The sequence below is a fragment of the Rhinolophus hipposideros genome (genome assembly GCF_964194185.1).
Source record: "Rhinolophus hipposideros genome assembly, chromosome: 18".
Taxonomy (NCBI): domain Eukaryota; kingdom Metazoa; phylum Chordata; class Mammalia; order Chiroptera; family Rhinolophidae; genus Rhinolophus; species Rhinolophus hipposideros.
Window position 1 is genome coordinate 9057377 of NC_138064.1, and position 14837 is coordinate 9072213.

The window sequence follows — 14837 nt, forward strand, 5'->3', positions numbered from 1 at the left end:
ACAACTTTAAAAGAACAGTAAAATATTCACTGCTGCCTTTCCTGTAATTTAGACACTGTTCAGAATATTGCACAATGTCTTCCAGAACTTGTGATATTTGCACTGAGCTCAACAGTCGATTTTTTTGAAAACCTAATTAATATGGCAAGACGGGTAACTAACCACGTTTCCTTCTTGGTTCCAAGTCCTCCACCTCCAGCAAGTATCTTGAGGCACTCCTCACATGTTTTCTCATACTTACTTCCCCTTCACTCCTATTTCTTCACCTTAAAATACTCTGGTGTAAATGTCTTTCTGTAAGACACTTCCAGTCCTTTCTGGAACCCGCTGCGTATAATTAAATAGATGGATAAATTAGTGCATTACACCTGTGCATGCATACTCGTATATCATAAAATGTCTCTCCCATTTCCCCTCATTCCTTCCCCTACCTCCTTCTCTATCATAATCACTAGGGCATGACAGTGCCCAGAAAGCTTGGTGCTGGCCGTACACCTTCACTTACACACACACACACACACACACACACACACACGCACACACACACACAAAGCCTACGAAGTCTATTTTTAAATTACCTGTAATTGCATACAACACATCAATATGTTTCTGGTATAAAAACTCCCTTCCTGCCTGTAAATCCCTGTGGTTACTCCCGACCCCGGAAGTGAGGGTAGGCTGGTGTGCGTCCTTGCAGGTAATTGTGTTTTATTCTCGCTTTCTCTCCTCTGCCCTTCTCTTTCTCTCTTTCTCTGTAGGCAATATCTAGCATTGCTTTGAGGTTTTTTTCTTGGCATTAATGTTACCATATTGCATGGATTATTATGTCTGTTGTTTTTATCACTGAAAATGAGAGGCAGATATTTTTATGTCAAGCATATTACTACTGTCCACAGCTCTACCATGTCCTCATTTGGAGAAGCCAGGTATGCCGTCATCAAGGGCGACTGAGCTGGACCCAGACTGAGTTCAAATCCTGCCCATGAACTTCCCAGCTGTGTGACCTTGGGCAAGTTACTCTTCCTTTCTGGATTGTAATTGCCCAGACTGGAAGATGCACATAATAAGAGAACCTACCTCACAGAGCTGTTGTGAGAATTAAAAGTTTTAACATATGTAGACAACTTAGAATCATGAATGGTACACAGTGTGTAATCACTAAACCCAAGCCACTGAAATTTCTCCAAAGGACCTCCAAGGGACACCAAGGTTAGCACTGTCTTGCTGCTATGCTGAACAAGCAACGTTACAATATACAGCACGTGCACTTGCCCACATGTGGGTGTTTCTCCAGAGAAGGTACCGAGAAGTAGAATTTCTATGTCAAAGGGCTACACATTTTATATTTTAATTAGATATTGTTAAGTTGCTATTCAAATTATCTGTGCCAACAGTATCTGATGTACTGAATAGTATCTGAAGACATTAATTCTACTTATAAACTTTGCTTATTTAGGAGTAAATTCTGCAGAGTGATATTTTAGATGTACTATCTGTTTTCCACAGTTTGGCTTTTGTCATGTTTGTTATTATATCTGATTGCACTTTATAGTCAAGATTTCGTATTAGGTTCTTCATTTTATAAATTTTAACTTATAAACTTATAAAATGCCTGCTTGGGAGGCGCCTGCTTGGGAGAGTGTAGTATGGGTCCCCAGACGTTGGATTCTTGCTTGCTTTCAGGGGTCATGGAGGAGAGTGGGCTCTGCCTATGGCAGAGTAATGGACAACGAGTCCTGTGACTATGTCCCCACTACCCCTCCAGGGCATCATTGCTTCTCAGGACGCCACTCTGCCTCTTCATCATCTCCACCACTCAGAGGCAGAGACCTCCATCCCTTGGGGAGAAGGGAGGACAGCAGGCAGGGAGACATGCTGTGATGGACCCTCCTCATTGTGTTCCAGGAATCACCCTGCCAGTTACCTGGAGTCCTAGTCACGGGCATTTGCACGATCTATTCAGGAAGTGCGCTTAACCCTTCTCCCACATGTCTGCAGCATCACCTTTGGGTATTGTGGGCTACGTGGTTTCAGCCTTCCCTCTGACCTATCTGCTTCCTTCTTTCAGGATTCTTCACTATCTCTGAATCAAGGAGGGGTGTCCTTGTTTTCAGTATGATTATCAGGTAAGAACATCTTTCCACTTATGTCTATGGTTTGGGGGTAAAAATGGCAAGGTACTTGTTCCTGGAAAATGAGCTAGTTGAAGTAGGAGTGTTCATTTCTTTGGACTGGTATGTGTGTCAACAGTGCTGTGAAGGAAACATCTGGAAGCATTAGCATCAAGATAAATGGTCAACCAACTACCTTCCCTAGTTAGAGGCTCCTGGCCATCCATGGCAACCATCAATATTTTCCCAGATACCCAAGGATTCTTTTTCACATTGTTTTGGACATCAGACCCATGAAATGGAGGAAATAGAGGGGGAAAGGATAAGGGGAAGAATAAAACCATTATTATGAGTATAACAGTGAAAACAATCCCACCCTCCCCCAAGGATGATCCCTTATGAAATAACACTTGGCTGAGCCAGCTCACCTCCTTGCAGGAACTTCATGGGGTAGACGATGGCATGGTATCTATCTATGCTGAGGGACACCAGGACGTAGGTAGAGGCGTAGAGCAGCACAACCTGGACACAGAAATGAGAGGAGGCGTGTGACTCCAAGAGGCGAGGGACAGCCCATCATGGAAAGAACAACATTTTGTGCTGTTTAGAAACCTGAGCGCTAAACCATGGGAGGGCTGAGGTTTGGGTTGGGGAGAGGAATGACTGGCTCCCTGTTCTAGGAAGCAGTTTGCTGTTCTTGGTGCTGAAGTTTGCGTTGCTAGTGACCGTTGAGAATGCTTCCAGCTCTCACTTGCTCACTCATTCACTGGACTTCTTGGAGACTCCACATTTCAGGATCAGTACCTCTTTCGACATTTGCATGGTACATTTGTGACTGACTTTTAAAGCTAAACTAATTTTCTCTGCCACAATTGACATTCCAGAATAATTAAAAGCAAAAGTTCATTTGTGTTTTTATCTGTATGAGATGTTGAGAGATGATGATAGAAAGGTTTGGTTTCAGGGAATCCATGTGCTGGTTTGAATTATTTATCATCATCTGAGCTGACATTATCAGAGCGCCCCTTCCTCACGCATTTCTCTAGCAGAGCTGTTCTCTAGGGTAGGTCCTTGGCGCTCCTCTTCTTCCTTCCCACTTTTTCTTTTATTAACCTTACCATGCCCTTTAATTATCTGGTGTGCAGTGTTATTTGCATACTTTGCAGAGAAGGAAATTAGTATATAAGAAGTTAATACCTCTTATGTAAAGAGGATACTCAAAAAGTAATTAAATGAAATATCTGAGAGAATGATCAAAGTGGAAATTTTTCAGCTAATGTTGAGCCTCATTTCTACTAAGAGTTCAATCATATCTCTGCTTCATAAGCTTTGCATCAAATCCATAGCCTGTAGGAGAGAAACATGAAGAGTAAAGTCTAAGGGTGAGGGTCTGAATTTCTTCTAAAATGAAATGGAAATAACATGACTGACGATAGCCTTTGTCTGAATCTATACCTTTTTTTCTCTTTCCCTGACTCAGACAAATAACAATCAACTACATTGTTGTTCTTTATTATTTTTATTTCTACGACACAACCACAAATGCATCCCAGCACTAACATTGTGGAAGGTGCCACAGAGAAGGGTTCTGAGGCCTGAACGGAGATTGAAAGCTCCTTGAGGAATATAAGAAGAATTTTCGTCTTGCTAAAAAGGTGATATATGGACAGAAATAAAAATGATGGCCCAATTTAACCCCCCAAAATCAGACAACTGTCTCCATAGAGAAAACTGGGGTTTCTACATGTGATTCATGAATTGTTAAGGCTGGTCACACTCAGTTGAGTAGGTGGCATCGGAGAGGGACGGGCAAGACAACTAACTCCCAAGGGCAAAACCCTGTGGGGTGGAATGTCATGGTGGGAAGCCCATTAGAACCTTGGCTGCCTGTAGCTGTATTGAATGAGGTGGCTGACGCAAGTTCAGAATCTGGAGCAAGAAGAAAGTTCCCAATAAAGCGTGCACGGAGAAGTAGGCGATGCAAACAGAAAGAGCTCGACTTTGGGAACCCAGCCAAAAACTGTATTTAATTTCAGGGGTCTTTACACATCTGGGCAGGATAAAAAATCTTAGAGGTTACATAAAAGAAATGCATCTCACATTGTCATGCTTTTCTCCATGAGAATGAATGCCAGAAAACAGTATAAAAACATGTTCAGAATTTTGAAAGAAAAACTATAGTCCAAAAGTTTTGCGAATATCATTTCTGTGCCAAGGCACGGACTAATTTTCTTAGATATATATAAGAAGGAAGAAAATATAACATCACATAGTCTTCATGAAAAATCTTCCTGGAGGAAATATTTCTGCTCATTGAGAATTGTTTCAAAATTAAGAACTCAAGAAGAGGGAATGGGACTGAATAGTAGCAGCTATGGTAAGCAATTAGTCATAAAAATACAAAATATTTACAAAATAATTATGAATATAGTTATGAAACATTTCAGGGGAAAAATTTGGGGAGTTGAGTGAGAGGAGAGAGTAGAAGGAAAGAAATCATGTTAAATTCCTACTTAGACATTTTAGATATCTCTTGTTTTTTTTACTTTGATAGAGACATATTAATTTAAAATTAAAGGTAAGCTATAATAGCGTGGAATAAAAATGGAGAAAAAATAACTCATTAGTTTCCTATGGCTACTGTAACAAATTACCACAAACTTTGTGACTAAACCAACATAAATTTATTCTGTCATATTTCTGAAGACCAGAAGTCCAAAATCAGTAGTACAGGGTCAAAATCAAGGTGTTAGCAGGACCACTCTCCCTCTAGAGACTGGAAGAGAATCGGTAACCTGCCCCTTTCAGCTTCAGGTAGCCACCAATATTCCCTCATTTGTGGCCACACCAATCCCAGTCTGTGATGACAATGCCTCTTCTGTCTCTGTGTCGAATCTCCCTCTGCCTCTTTTATAAGGAAGGATACATTTGAGCCTACCAGGATAATGCAGAATAATCTCCCTGTTTCAAGATCCTTAACTTAATCACATGTGCAAGTCCTTTGTTAGGACTGTATAAGGTAACATACATAGGTTTTAGAAATTAGGATTTAGATATTGTTTGGGGGCCATTTTTCAGCCTACCACAATTAATAATCGAGTATAAAGGAAAAAACAGGTACATAGGAAAAAAATTAACACAGAAGCAATGAAATGAGGTGACTGAAATAACACCAAACACTATTTGTCACAATAAATATGAGTGGCTTAAGCTCCTTCACTAAAACAAAGACTATTTGCAAAACATTCCCCAAATCCAACTGTTTAGAAGAGAAATTTCTAAAACCAAATGATTATCAAAGTGTGAAAATGAAGTGATGACCAAAAGTATATCAAGCAACTAAAAACTAAAAGAAAACATTCATTACAGTACTACTATTCGATAAGTTAAATTCAAAGCAAATAGCACTACATGGGCTAAAGGGATTATTTATATTAATAGAAGATACAATACATAATGGCAAGAGAACATTAATAAACTTATATGAAACAAGTAACATAACATTAAATATATACTAAGACGTTCAGAGTTTTACAGAGGAAAAACACAATAGTACACATATAGAAAAAATTAAACTTTACAAGTAATACATATTATCGTAAAATATCTAGGTAACATTTCAAAAATTGGTCATAAAATAGACTACCAAGGGGAAAAAAAAAACTCAACAGATTCCAAAACATGAAACTTATGCAATTCACATATTTAAAACAAGCAATAAATAAAAGCTGAAATGAGTATCGTGTTGTTTTGTTTTTAATACCACTTGGAAATTGAAACACCCTTATAATTAACTTGAGTCAAGAAGGAAATCAAAGTACAATTATAGTCAATTCATAAATGTCAACAATGAATATTCTACACATCAACAACATATGGGGTACCACTTGGAGAACAGATGGCAGCTTGAGGACATATGTTTGAATTCGCACTACCCCAACCCTCAATTCTGACAAAAATGACCTAGGAAATATGAAACTAAAGAAAATTTTTGCAGAGAAGTCAGGCTTAAATGGAGGACAGTTAGAGAAATTTTATGTTTTTTAAAGAAAATGCCAGGTTGGATTCATTTAAATGAGGATTCTTGAACTAACGTAAAAAAATTAATGTACTTTTTTTAAAGAACAATTTTAGATTTACAGAAAAAAAAAAAAACTTGAGCAGGAAGTACAGAGAGTCCCATACTAGCGCCCCCCCCCCCCCGCCCCCGGCGTCCCTCCCCACACTCTCCCTTATTATTAACACTCTACATCAGTGTGGTCCATTTGTTAAAATGATGACTCAATATTGACACATTATTAATAACTAAAGTCCATGGTTTATATTAAGGTTCACTCTTTGTGTCGTACAGTCTCATTGGATGTGACAAATGCATAATGTCATGGACCCACCATTAATTACAGTATCATGCAGAAGTTTCACTGCCCTAAAAATCCCCTGTGCTTTACTTATCCAGTCTCTCTAAATCACTGGCAACCTTTGATCTATTTTACTCTCTCCATAGTTTTGCCTTTTCCAGAATGTTGTACAGTTGTAATCACAGCCTTTTCAGACTGACTTCTTTCACTTAGCAATGTGCATTTAAGATTCCTCCATGACTTTTCACGTCTTGATTGCTCGTTTTTTATTATTCCACTATGAGGATATACAATAGTTTATCCTCTATGTCTTTTTTTGTGGCTTGATAGCTCAGTTTATTTTGTCACTGAATAATATTTCATCATGTGGATGTACCAAAGTTTATCCACTCAGCTTTTGAGGATCATCTTGTTTCCAGGTTTTGGTAATTATGAATAAAAATGCTGTAAAGATTCTTGCGCAGGCTTTTGTGTGGACATAAGTTGTCAGCTCAATTGAGTAAATACCTAAGAGCACAATTGCTAGAGTGAGAGTATCTTTAATTTTTATACAAAACTGCCAAACTGTCTTCCAAAGTGAGTGTCCCATAGAATTTCCACAAGGAATGAATCAGAATTCCTATTGTTACACATTCCCACCAGCATTTTATATCGTTTTATTTTTTGTTTTGTTTGTTTGTTTGTTTGGTTGGTTGTTTTCTTGGCCATTCTCATAGGTATGTAGTGGTGTCTTGTTGTTTTAATTTGCAATTCCCTAATGTCATACAATATGGAGCTTCTTTCCATACATTTGCCATCTGTATGTCTTCTTTAGTGAAGTGTGTGTTCAGATTGTTTGCTCATTTTTAGGTGGGTTGTTTTTTTACTTATTGTTGAGTCTTGAGTTCCTTGTATATTTTGGGTACAAATCCTTTATCAATACTGTGTTTTGCAAATATTTGCTTAGTCTGTGTCTTACCTTCTCATTCTCTTACAGTGTCTTTCACAGAGAAGTTTACATTTTTCATGAAATCCAACTTTTCAATTTTTTTCTTTCATGGATTGTCCTTTCAGTGTTGTATCCGAAAAGTCACTGAGAAATCCAAACTCTATATATTCTCCTATGTTATCTTCTAGTAGTTTCATAGTATTACATTTCATTCAGCTCTATGATCCATATTGAGTTAGTTTTTGTGAAAGGTGTACAATCAGTGATAATATTTTTTTTTTCCGTGTAGATGTTCAATGACTCCACCAGCATTTCTTGAATCAGCTATCCCATTCTTTCTCCATTGAATGCCTTTGTTCCTCTGTCAAACATCATTTGACTGTATTGGTGTGTATCTGTTTCTGGACTCTCTATTCTGTTGCATTGATCTATTTGTTGAGTCTCTTGCCAATTTCATGCTGTCCTGATTCCTGTAGCTGTATAGTAAGTCTTGAAATCAGATAGTGTCAGTCTTCTAATCTCCTTCTCCCCCTCCCTCCTCCTCCTTCTTTTTCTTCTTCTTCAGTATTATGTTGGCTATTTTGTGTCTTTTGTCTGTCCACATGAACTTCAGAGTTTGTCTCTCTATATAAAATAATTTGGTGGGATTGTGATTGAGATTGCATTGAATTTGTAAATCACATTGGACAGAACTGACATCTTAACAATAGTGAGTCTTTGTTATGACTCATGGAATATCTATGAACATAAAACATCTACCCATTTATTTGAATATTCTTTGATTTCTTTTGTCAGAGCCTTGTAGTATTTTTCATTTTTATCTTATACATATTTTGTCAGATTTATACATTATTGTTTCATATTTTTGGACCTCACATAAAGGGTATTGTATTTTTAATTTTAAATTCAGATTGTTCATTGCTGATATATGAAAAAAACAATTGACTTTTGTATACTAACCTGGTATTCTGCAACCTTGCTATTTTCACTTAATAGTCCTACAGTGTATTTTGTTTTTTTTTTGTTTTGGGCTGTTCTTTTGGATTGTTTACACAGGCAACCTTGTCGTATGTGAACAAAGTTATTTTTGTTTTGTCTTTTCCAATTTGTATACCTTTAATTTCCTTTTCTTGTCCCATTGAATTAGTTGGGACTGTTGGTGCAATGCTGAATAGGAGTGGTGAGAGGGGACATCCTTGGCTTGTTCCCAGTCGTAGGAGGAAAGCTGGTGGTTTCTCACCATTAAGAATGAGGTTCTTGGTAGGTTTTTTTTCTGTTGATGTTCTTTAACAAGTTGAGGAAGTTTCCCACTATGCATAGTTTGCTGAGGGTTATTTTTTTTTAAAGCATAAATGGGTGTTGAATTTTGTAAAACGCTTTACTGCGTCGATAGATATGATCGTATACATTTTCTTCTTTACTTTGTTGATGTGATGGATTGCATTAATTGACTTTTTTACACATCTTATCATTCTCCTACAGTTCTTGGCTATTTCATTTTATTTTATTTATTGTTTATTGGGGACTATTGGGGAACAGTGTGCTTCTCAGGGCCCATCAGCTCCATTTCGTTGTCCTTTAATCTAGTTGTGGAGGGCACAGCTCAGCTCCAAGTCCAGTCACCATTTTCAATCTTAGTTGCAGGGGACACAGCCTACCATCCCATGTGGAAATCGATCCGGCAACCCTGCCGTGGAGAGCTCGCGCTCTAACCAACTGAGCCATCTGGCTGCCCCTCCATTTTTGAATAGACATTGTTTTTTAGACAGGTTTTATGTTCACAGCACAACTGAGTGGGAAGTACAGGCACTTCCCATAAGTCCACAGCCCTCACAAAGCACAGCTTCCCTCATCATCAAAGGCCCACACAGGAGTGGTACATTTGGTACAATCAACGAACAAATGCCTGGAACCAATATGTCTTCCAGTCATTGCAGAGGGGCTCTGTGTGAATGCTGAGGCATAATTTTGACACTCAGCCAGACAACTGAAGACTGACTGCTTCACGTTCTGCTTGCACAAAGGTCAGCCAAAGGTAAGAGCTTAGGGCTTTCTGTTCCTTCCTAAACATGGCCCGGTCCTGGGCATGCTCGCAGGCTTCCAGATTCTCAGGACTTTGCCAGAGATTTTCAAACCCCTACGAATATTTCATTACCCAGATTATATATATATGTTATTTTAATTAAATTTATTGGGGTGACAATAGTTAGTAAAATTACATAGGTTTCAAGCATACAATTCTATAACACATCATCTATAGACTGTGTTTCCCCAAAAATAAGACCTAGCTGGACAATCAGCTCTAATGTGTCTTTTGGAGCAAAAATTAATATAAGACTTGGTCTTATTTTACTATAATATAAGATCAGGTCTAATATAATATAATATAATATAATATAATATAATATAATATAATATAATATAATATACTGAGTCTAATGTTAATATTTGCTCCAAAAGACGCATTAGAGCTGATTGTACGGCTAGGTCTTATTTTCAGGGAAATACAGTATCACATTGTGTACTCACCACCCAGAATCAGTTCTCCTACCATCACCATATATTTGAACCCCCTTACCCTCTTTTACCATCCCCCCTTTACCCCAGCTTATATTTTTAAGCTTCAGATTAGTCTATTGTTTTCCCCAACAGTTATCCAATATCTCAGACACGTGTGAAGTGAATCAATTGCCTGTAATCCTTTTTGACAAATGCCTTCAGGGAAAAGGCTTTTCACAGTGGGTGAGTTCTCAATCAAGTAAAATACAGGCAACCTTGCAAGTGGGGTCTTCCAGAGAACCACCAGACATGTCAAATAATGACAATTTCCTAGGAATGAGGCTTTTAAAAGAGCTCTGGTCCTCTTCTGCTCTCTCTAGTGGCTGCCAGACTATTTGTTTTCATTGTAAATGTGAGGTGTTAATTTTCAAAGCCACCACAAATCTGGAGACTGGAGGATGAGACTAGTACAAGTTAAAACACCACAAATATCATTTTTCTTATTGAAATTCAGCAATTTTATTTGAATAAATGCTTCTTGAATTATTGAAAACCTTCATTAATTTCCAGAGTGGTTAAAAATTTGATTCTGACAATTTTTAACGGTTTTCTTGTTGCCTCCTCTTGTTGGGGGAGAGAATGATCAGTTTCTTATTCCACCATTTTTATTGTGTCACCAAAATATATTTTGCAAATAGTGTTACCTTGATATTCATTGTAAATACTGTTAGAAGGCATATTACTGACAGGAATAATTCTGGATGAAGAAGACATTTTTAAGTTAACAATTAGAAAAAACAGGTTATAATGTGCTTTTGAAAAATGTGAAGGTATGTGTGACAAACAGCTTCTAAGTTGTTCCCAGGGATCCTTGCCTCCTGGTTTCACTCCCTTTTGCGGTTCCCTTCTCTCCATACCGAATCGGGACTGACTTGTGCGACCAATAGAATACTGTGGAGGGGATGCTATGAGTTCTTAGACTAGTTCATAAACTATATTGCCACTTCTACAGTGGCCTCTTGGATAGCTTATTCTTGGGAAAGCCAGTTGCTATGTTATGAAGACACAATGGAATATATGTGGAGAGGCTCATGTGGAAAAGAACTGAATATTCGGCCACAAAGCTAGCGAGCACTAACTTGCCAGCTGTGTGACTGAGCCACGTTGAAAGTGAATTGTGTAGTCTCGGTCAAACCTTCCAACGACTGTAATCCCAATCAACATCTGACTGAACCTTATGATAAGCCTTTAGCTAGATCTGCCAGGCCAAGCTGTTTCGGAATTCTTGACTAATAGAAACTGTGAGATAATAAATGCTTATTGTTTTAAGCCACTGAATATTGGTGTAATTTGTTTCTCAGTGAAGGATATAGTAAGCAATAGAAAACATTTACTTACATGGAAGCACAAATCCTCAAGAAGAAATTGAAATCTGTTTTAAAATATTTAAATATATCTCTGAGGATAATATTAAGGGCTCTTTCATATCTACTTAACTTTCAAGGTTATGCTCAGAGCACAAAAGAAGATTTTTAATTGTGACTATTCTCTATACATTTTCTGAAGACAGAATAACTCCATTACCAAGATCTGGAAATGATAGAACAAGTGAAAATCATAATCTCACTTATGAATATAGATGCAAATATTTTTTTAAAAATCCGTCTAACAAGTGGAATCCAGCAGGATAAGGTTTTCCAGAAACACATTATACCTCTACAAAGCTACAACAATTTAGACCTGAAATACTGGCATCAGAAATATATTAACGGAAAATAATTTTAAGAACTCAGAAACAGAACGCATCAATCCCAACATCAGTTATGAACTAGTCCATTCTTTTTATACTTAGCTGAACTGCCTTAATATACATTATATACATATATGATGTAATAATAACACAATATATGTATGTGATACATATGTAATATTTTACACCAGATATATATTTTTTACAATTATATTTTTTACATTGAAGCACATTTGACAGGCAAAGAATAAATGTCTTTAATCTAAAATATAGGTATTAGCAATAACAGAAAATAATTATGCTGGTTATAAAAGAATTGAAAAAGGATAACAGACAATTTAGAACAGAAGAAATTCAAGTGGCAATAGATATTTTAAAAGGTTAAACTTAAGTGGTAATACAGGAAATGCAACTTAAAACAAGAGATAATACCTATTTTCTAACAAACTGCTAACGTTTTTCCAAAAGAACAATGGCTAATGTTTAGTTAGTTTGAAGGAAAAAAAGAAAAAAGAAATTGAAAAATTTTGTGGAGATTATTTAGCTAGTGCTAGTATGGTCTGAATATGTCTCCCCCAAATCCACATGTTGGAATCCTAAAGCCCAAGTTGATGGTATTAGGAGATGGTGCCTTTGAGAGGTGATTACGTCGTGAGGGTGGAACCCTCATGAATGGGATTAGTGCCCTTAGAAAAGAGGCCCAGAGCTCCCTGCCCCTCCTACTATGTGAGGATATGATGAGAAGTCTGCAACCTGAAAGAAGTTCCTCCCTAGACCTAGTTGCCACCTTGGACTTTCCAGCCTTCAAAACTGTGAGAAATAAATGTTTGTTGTTTATAAGCCAGCTCTGTAACATTTTTATTATTATAGCCTGACTGGACTAAGACAGACAGAATATGTCAAAAGCTTTAATACTGACCCAGAAATTTTACTTAATGATTGGAATATGAACATTGATATTTTTATTATTTCTTATTTGCATTTTCTTTATATATGTATTATTTTTAGCAAAAATTACATTTAAAAAAATCTTACAAATTTTGCTTGTCCTTTCAACTAGGAGGAACTGAGCAGTTTGTTGTATAGGAATGCCGGGTATTGTATTATTTTCCTTATGAAGAATCTAAGAGCTAATTTTGGTGTCAGTTAGTCTGATCACATTTGGAAGGTGCTACATACCTGCAAATAGCGGACCACTCGGCAAACCAGATCAGGTGCCATGAAGTCTCCAGTGAATCGCCAAATGATATCTGTCAAGATGTTAACAAGTCCTGTGAAAGAGTCTAACAAAAACACACAATTTAATTTCAGTTTCTTTCAAATTTGCAGCCATGCCATAGTAGAAATAAATTTCTTGAAGATTTTTGTTTTCCTTTCCAGTTTATCAGGAGGCCATTGAGGAAAAGTAAGGCAAGATAGGAGTCCCTTGACTTTTATTATTGAAGCTTGTTACCACTTAGATGTAGCCACCTAGGAAGCATCTTGCTATTGACTGACAAGGAATCATACTAATCATAGAGCTGACCTTTTAAGTCACAGAAGAGGAGTTTTAAGGAGGGTTAGACCTGTGCTAAAATAAGGACTGCATGTGGATCAATGAAAGGCAAAATTGAGAAAAGGAAAATATCTTCAGGAAGCCCCTCCAAACTCCCTTTTCTGCATCCACTATTTTACAACTTGGACCTCTTTTTACCTCCCTACCACCAAGTACAGCCCCTCTCCCTCGAGGTTCCCTTGCTTTCTTCTCCTTTCCCCTTTCAACATCTGCCTTTGGTAAAAGTCAAGCGTGTGATCTATCAATTTAATTAACTTGGTTAGACTACAGAGGAACTAAGGCCAAGATCAGAGATGTTGTGATGAACTTTGCTTAATCTTATAGTTATAGACTTATAAGTTGTATAGATGACTACAGCAGAAATGGTAAAATATATATGTCTAGAATCTCCCTCTCTCCCCCTATGATGGATGACACTAATTGAACATGTGATCCAGAATATTCCTCAAAATAATGCTGCAGGGATTCTGTGCTGATTGATGGATAGGACTGGAACTTAAAACTGGATAAGCAAGGATTCATTGACTTAGGGTCACTTTCTTGGGACATAGGATATAACACTGTCAAGGGCCCAAGAACCAGGGCGAACTCATTGTTAGGGTAGAGCTTAGAAGCCTGGAGAGAATCAACAATCCTTCCTACACAACATGGAAATGCTTGGGTTGCTCTGGTAGACTATAGAGGAAAGAATAAAATGGCCAAGGGACGTGGGCATGCTGTAAAGGATATATTATGTGAAGCCAGGAGACCCACCAGAGGGTTACCTTCTGAGGAAGGGCTCAGAAGAAACATCATTTGTCAAGGCCTCCAGGAATGTACATTATGAAGAGGCTCAGTCGTGGCTTCCAGCTGTAGGCCAGAGTAGATGGTAGGAGAGGGGCTCATGAAGCCAGGTCTCGTAACACTATGGTTAAGTATATCCTGCAATGATTCCCCTAGTTCTTCCCCAGAGGGGCCTACGGTAATTATTTGAGTGACTGGGGAAAGAGGAATATCTATATGTTTTGAGAACTGTTAGGCACAGAGCCTATGTTGACATGATACCTAGAGACCTGAAGTGTCATTATGGCCTCCCTATAAGAGTAGAATCTTATGGGGTCAGGTAATAAATAGAATTCTGGATGTAGTGGAACGGTCCACTAGAGCTACAGACCTTTCATTGATCATTCTCCCTGTCTCTGAGTGGTTAATTTGAATTGATATATTTGACAGTTGGAATAACTCCATGCTGGTTTCCGCATGAGTGGGGGAGGCCAAATGGAAGTCTTCAGTTCATTCAAGTCATTCAGTCGAGGTTTGCTCCCTGTAATTACTGGATGAATCCTGGAGAATGACTGCAGACTGCCACAAGCTCAAACAAGGAGTAGTCTTGATTGGAGCTGTCAGCTACTCAGACAGAACACCGGGCAGAACTTTACTCTTAAATAAAGACTATGCATTTGGCTGGCTTGAGGTGCTCAGAAAAGTGAGCTGCTGAACAAAGGAAACTCCAACTTTGGGGATGAACCGAAGACACATCTATTTCCAATGGTTTATTTCTTTTTTCTTTTTTTTTCTGAAAAATGTATTTTATTAGAAACACTGGTTCTGGATGACTGGCTCTTGAAAGCTGAGATAATCAGAAAATGATGACATC

General features: G+C 37.8%; 1 protein-coding gene across 2 annotated transcripts in view; it reads right to left on the reverse strand.

Moving 5' to 3' along the window:
- NPSR1 (neuropeptide S receptor 1) overlaps positions 1 to 14837 on the reverse strand; it is a 104407-nt gene that overhangs the window by 24779 nt on the left and 64791 nt on the right. The window contains exons 3-4 of one of the 2 annotated variants that reach the window (XM_081080135.1): positions 12826 to 12896; positions 2540 to 2633 (exon numbers count right to left, since the gene is read on the reverse strand). In XM_081080135.1, coding sequence (XP_080936261.1) covers positions 2540 to 2633; positions 12826 to 12896 — 165 coding nt within the window. Of the gene's footprint in view, positions 1 to 2539; positions 2634 to 12825; positions 12930 to 14837 lie in introns of both variants that reach the window. The other variant, XM_081080134.1, reaches the window with a different exon arrangement.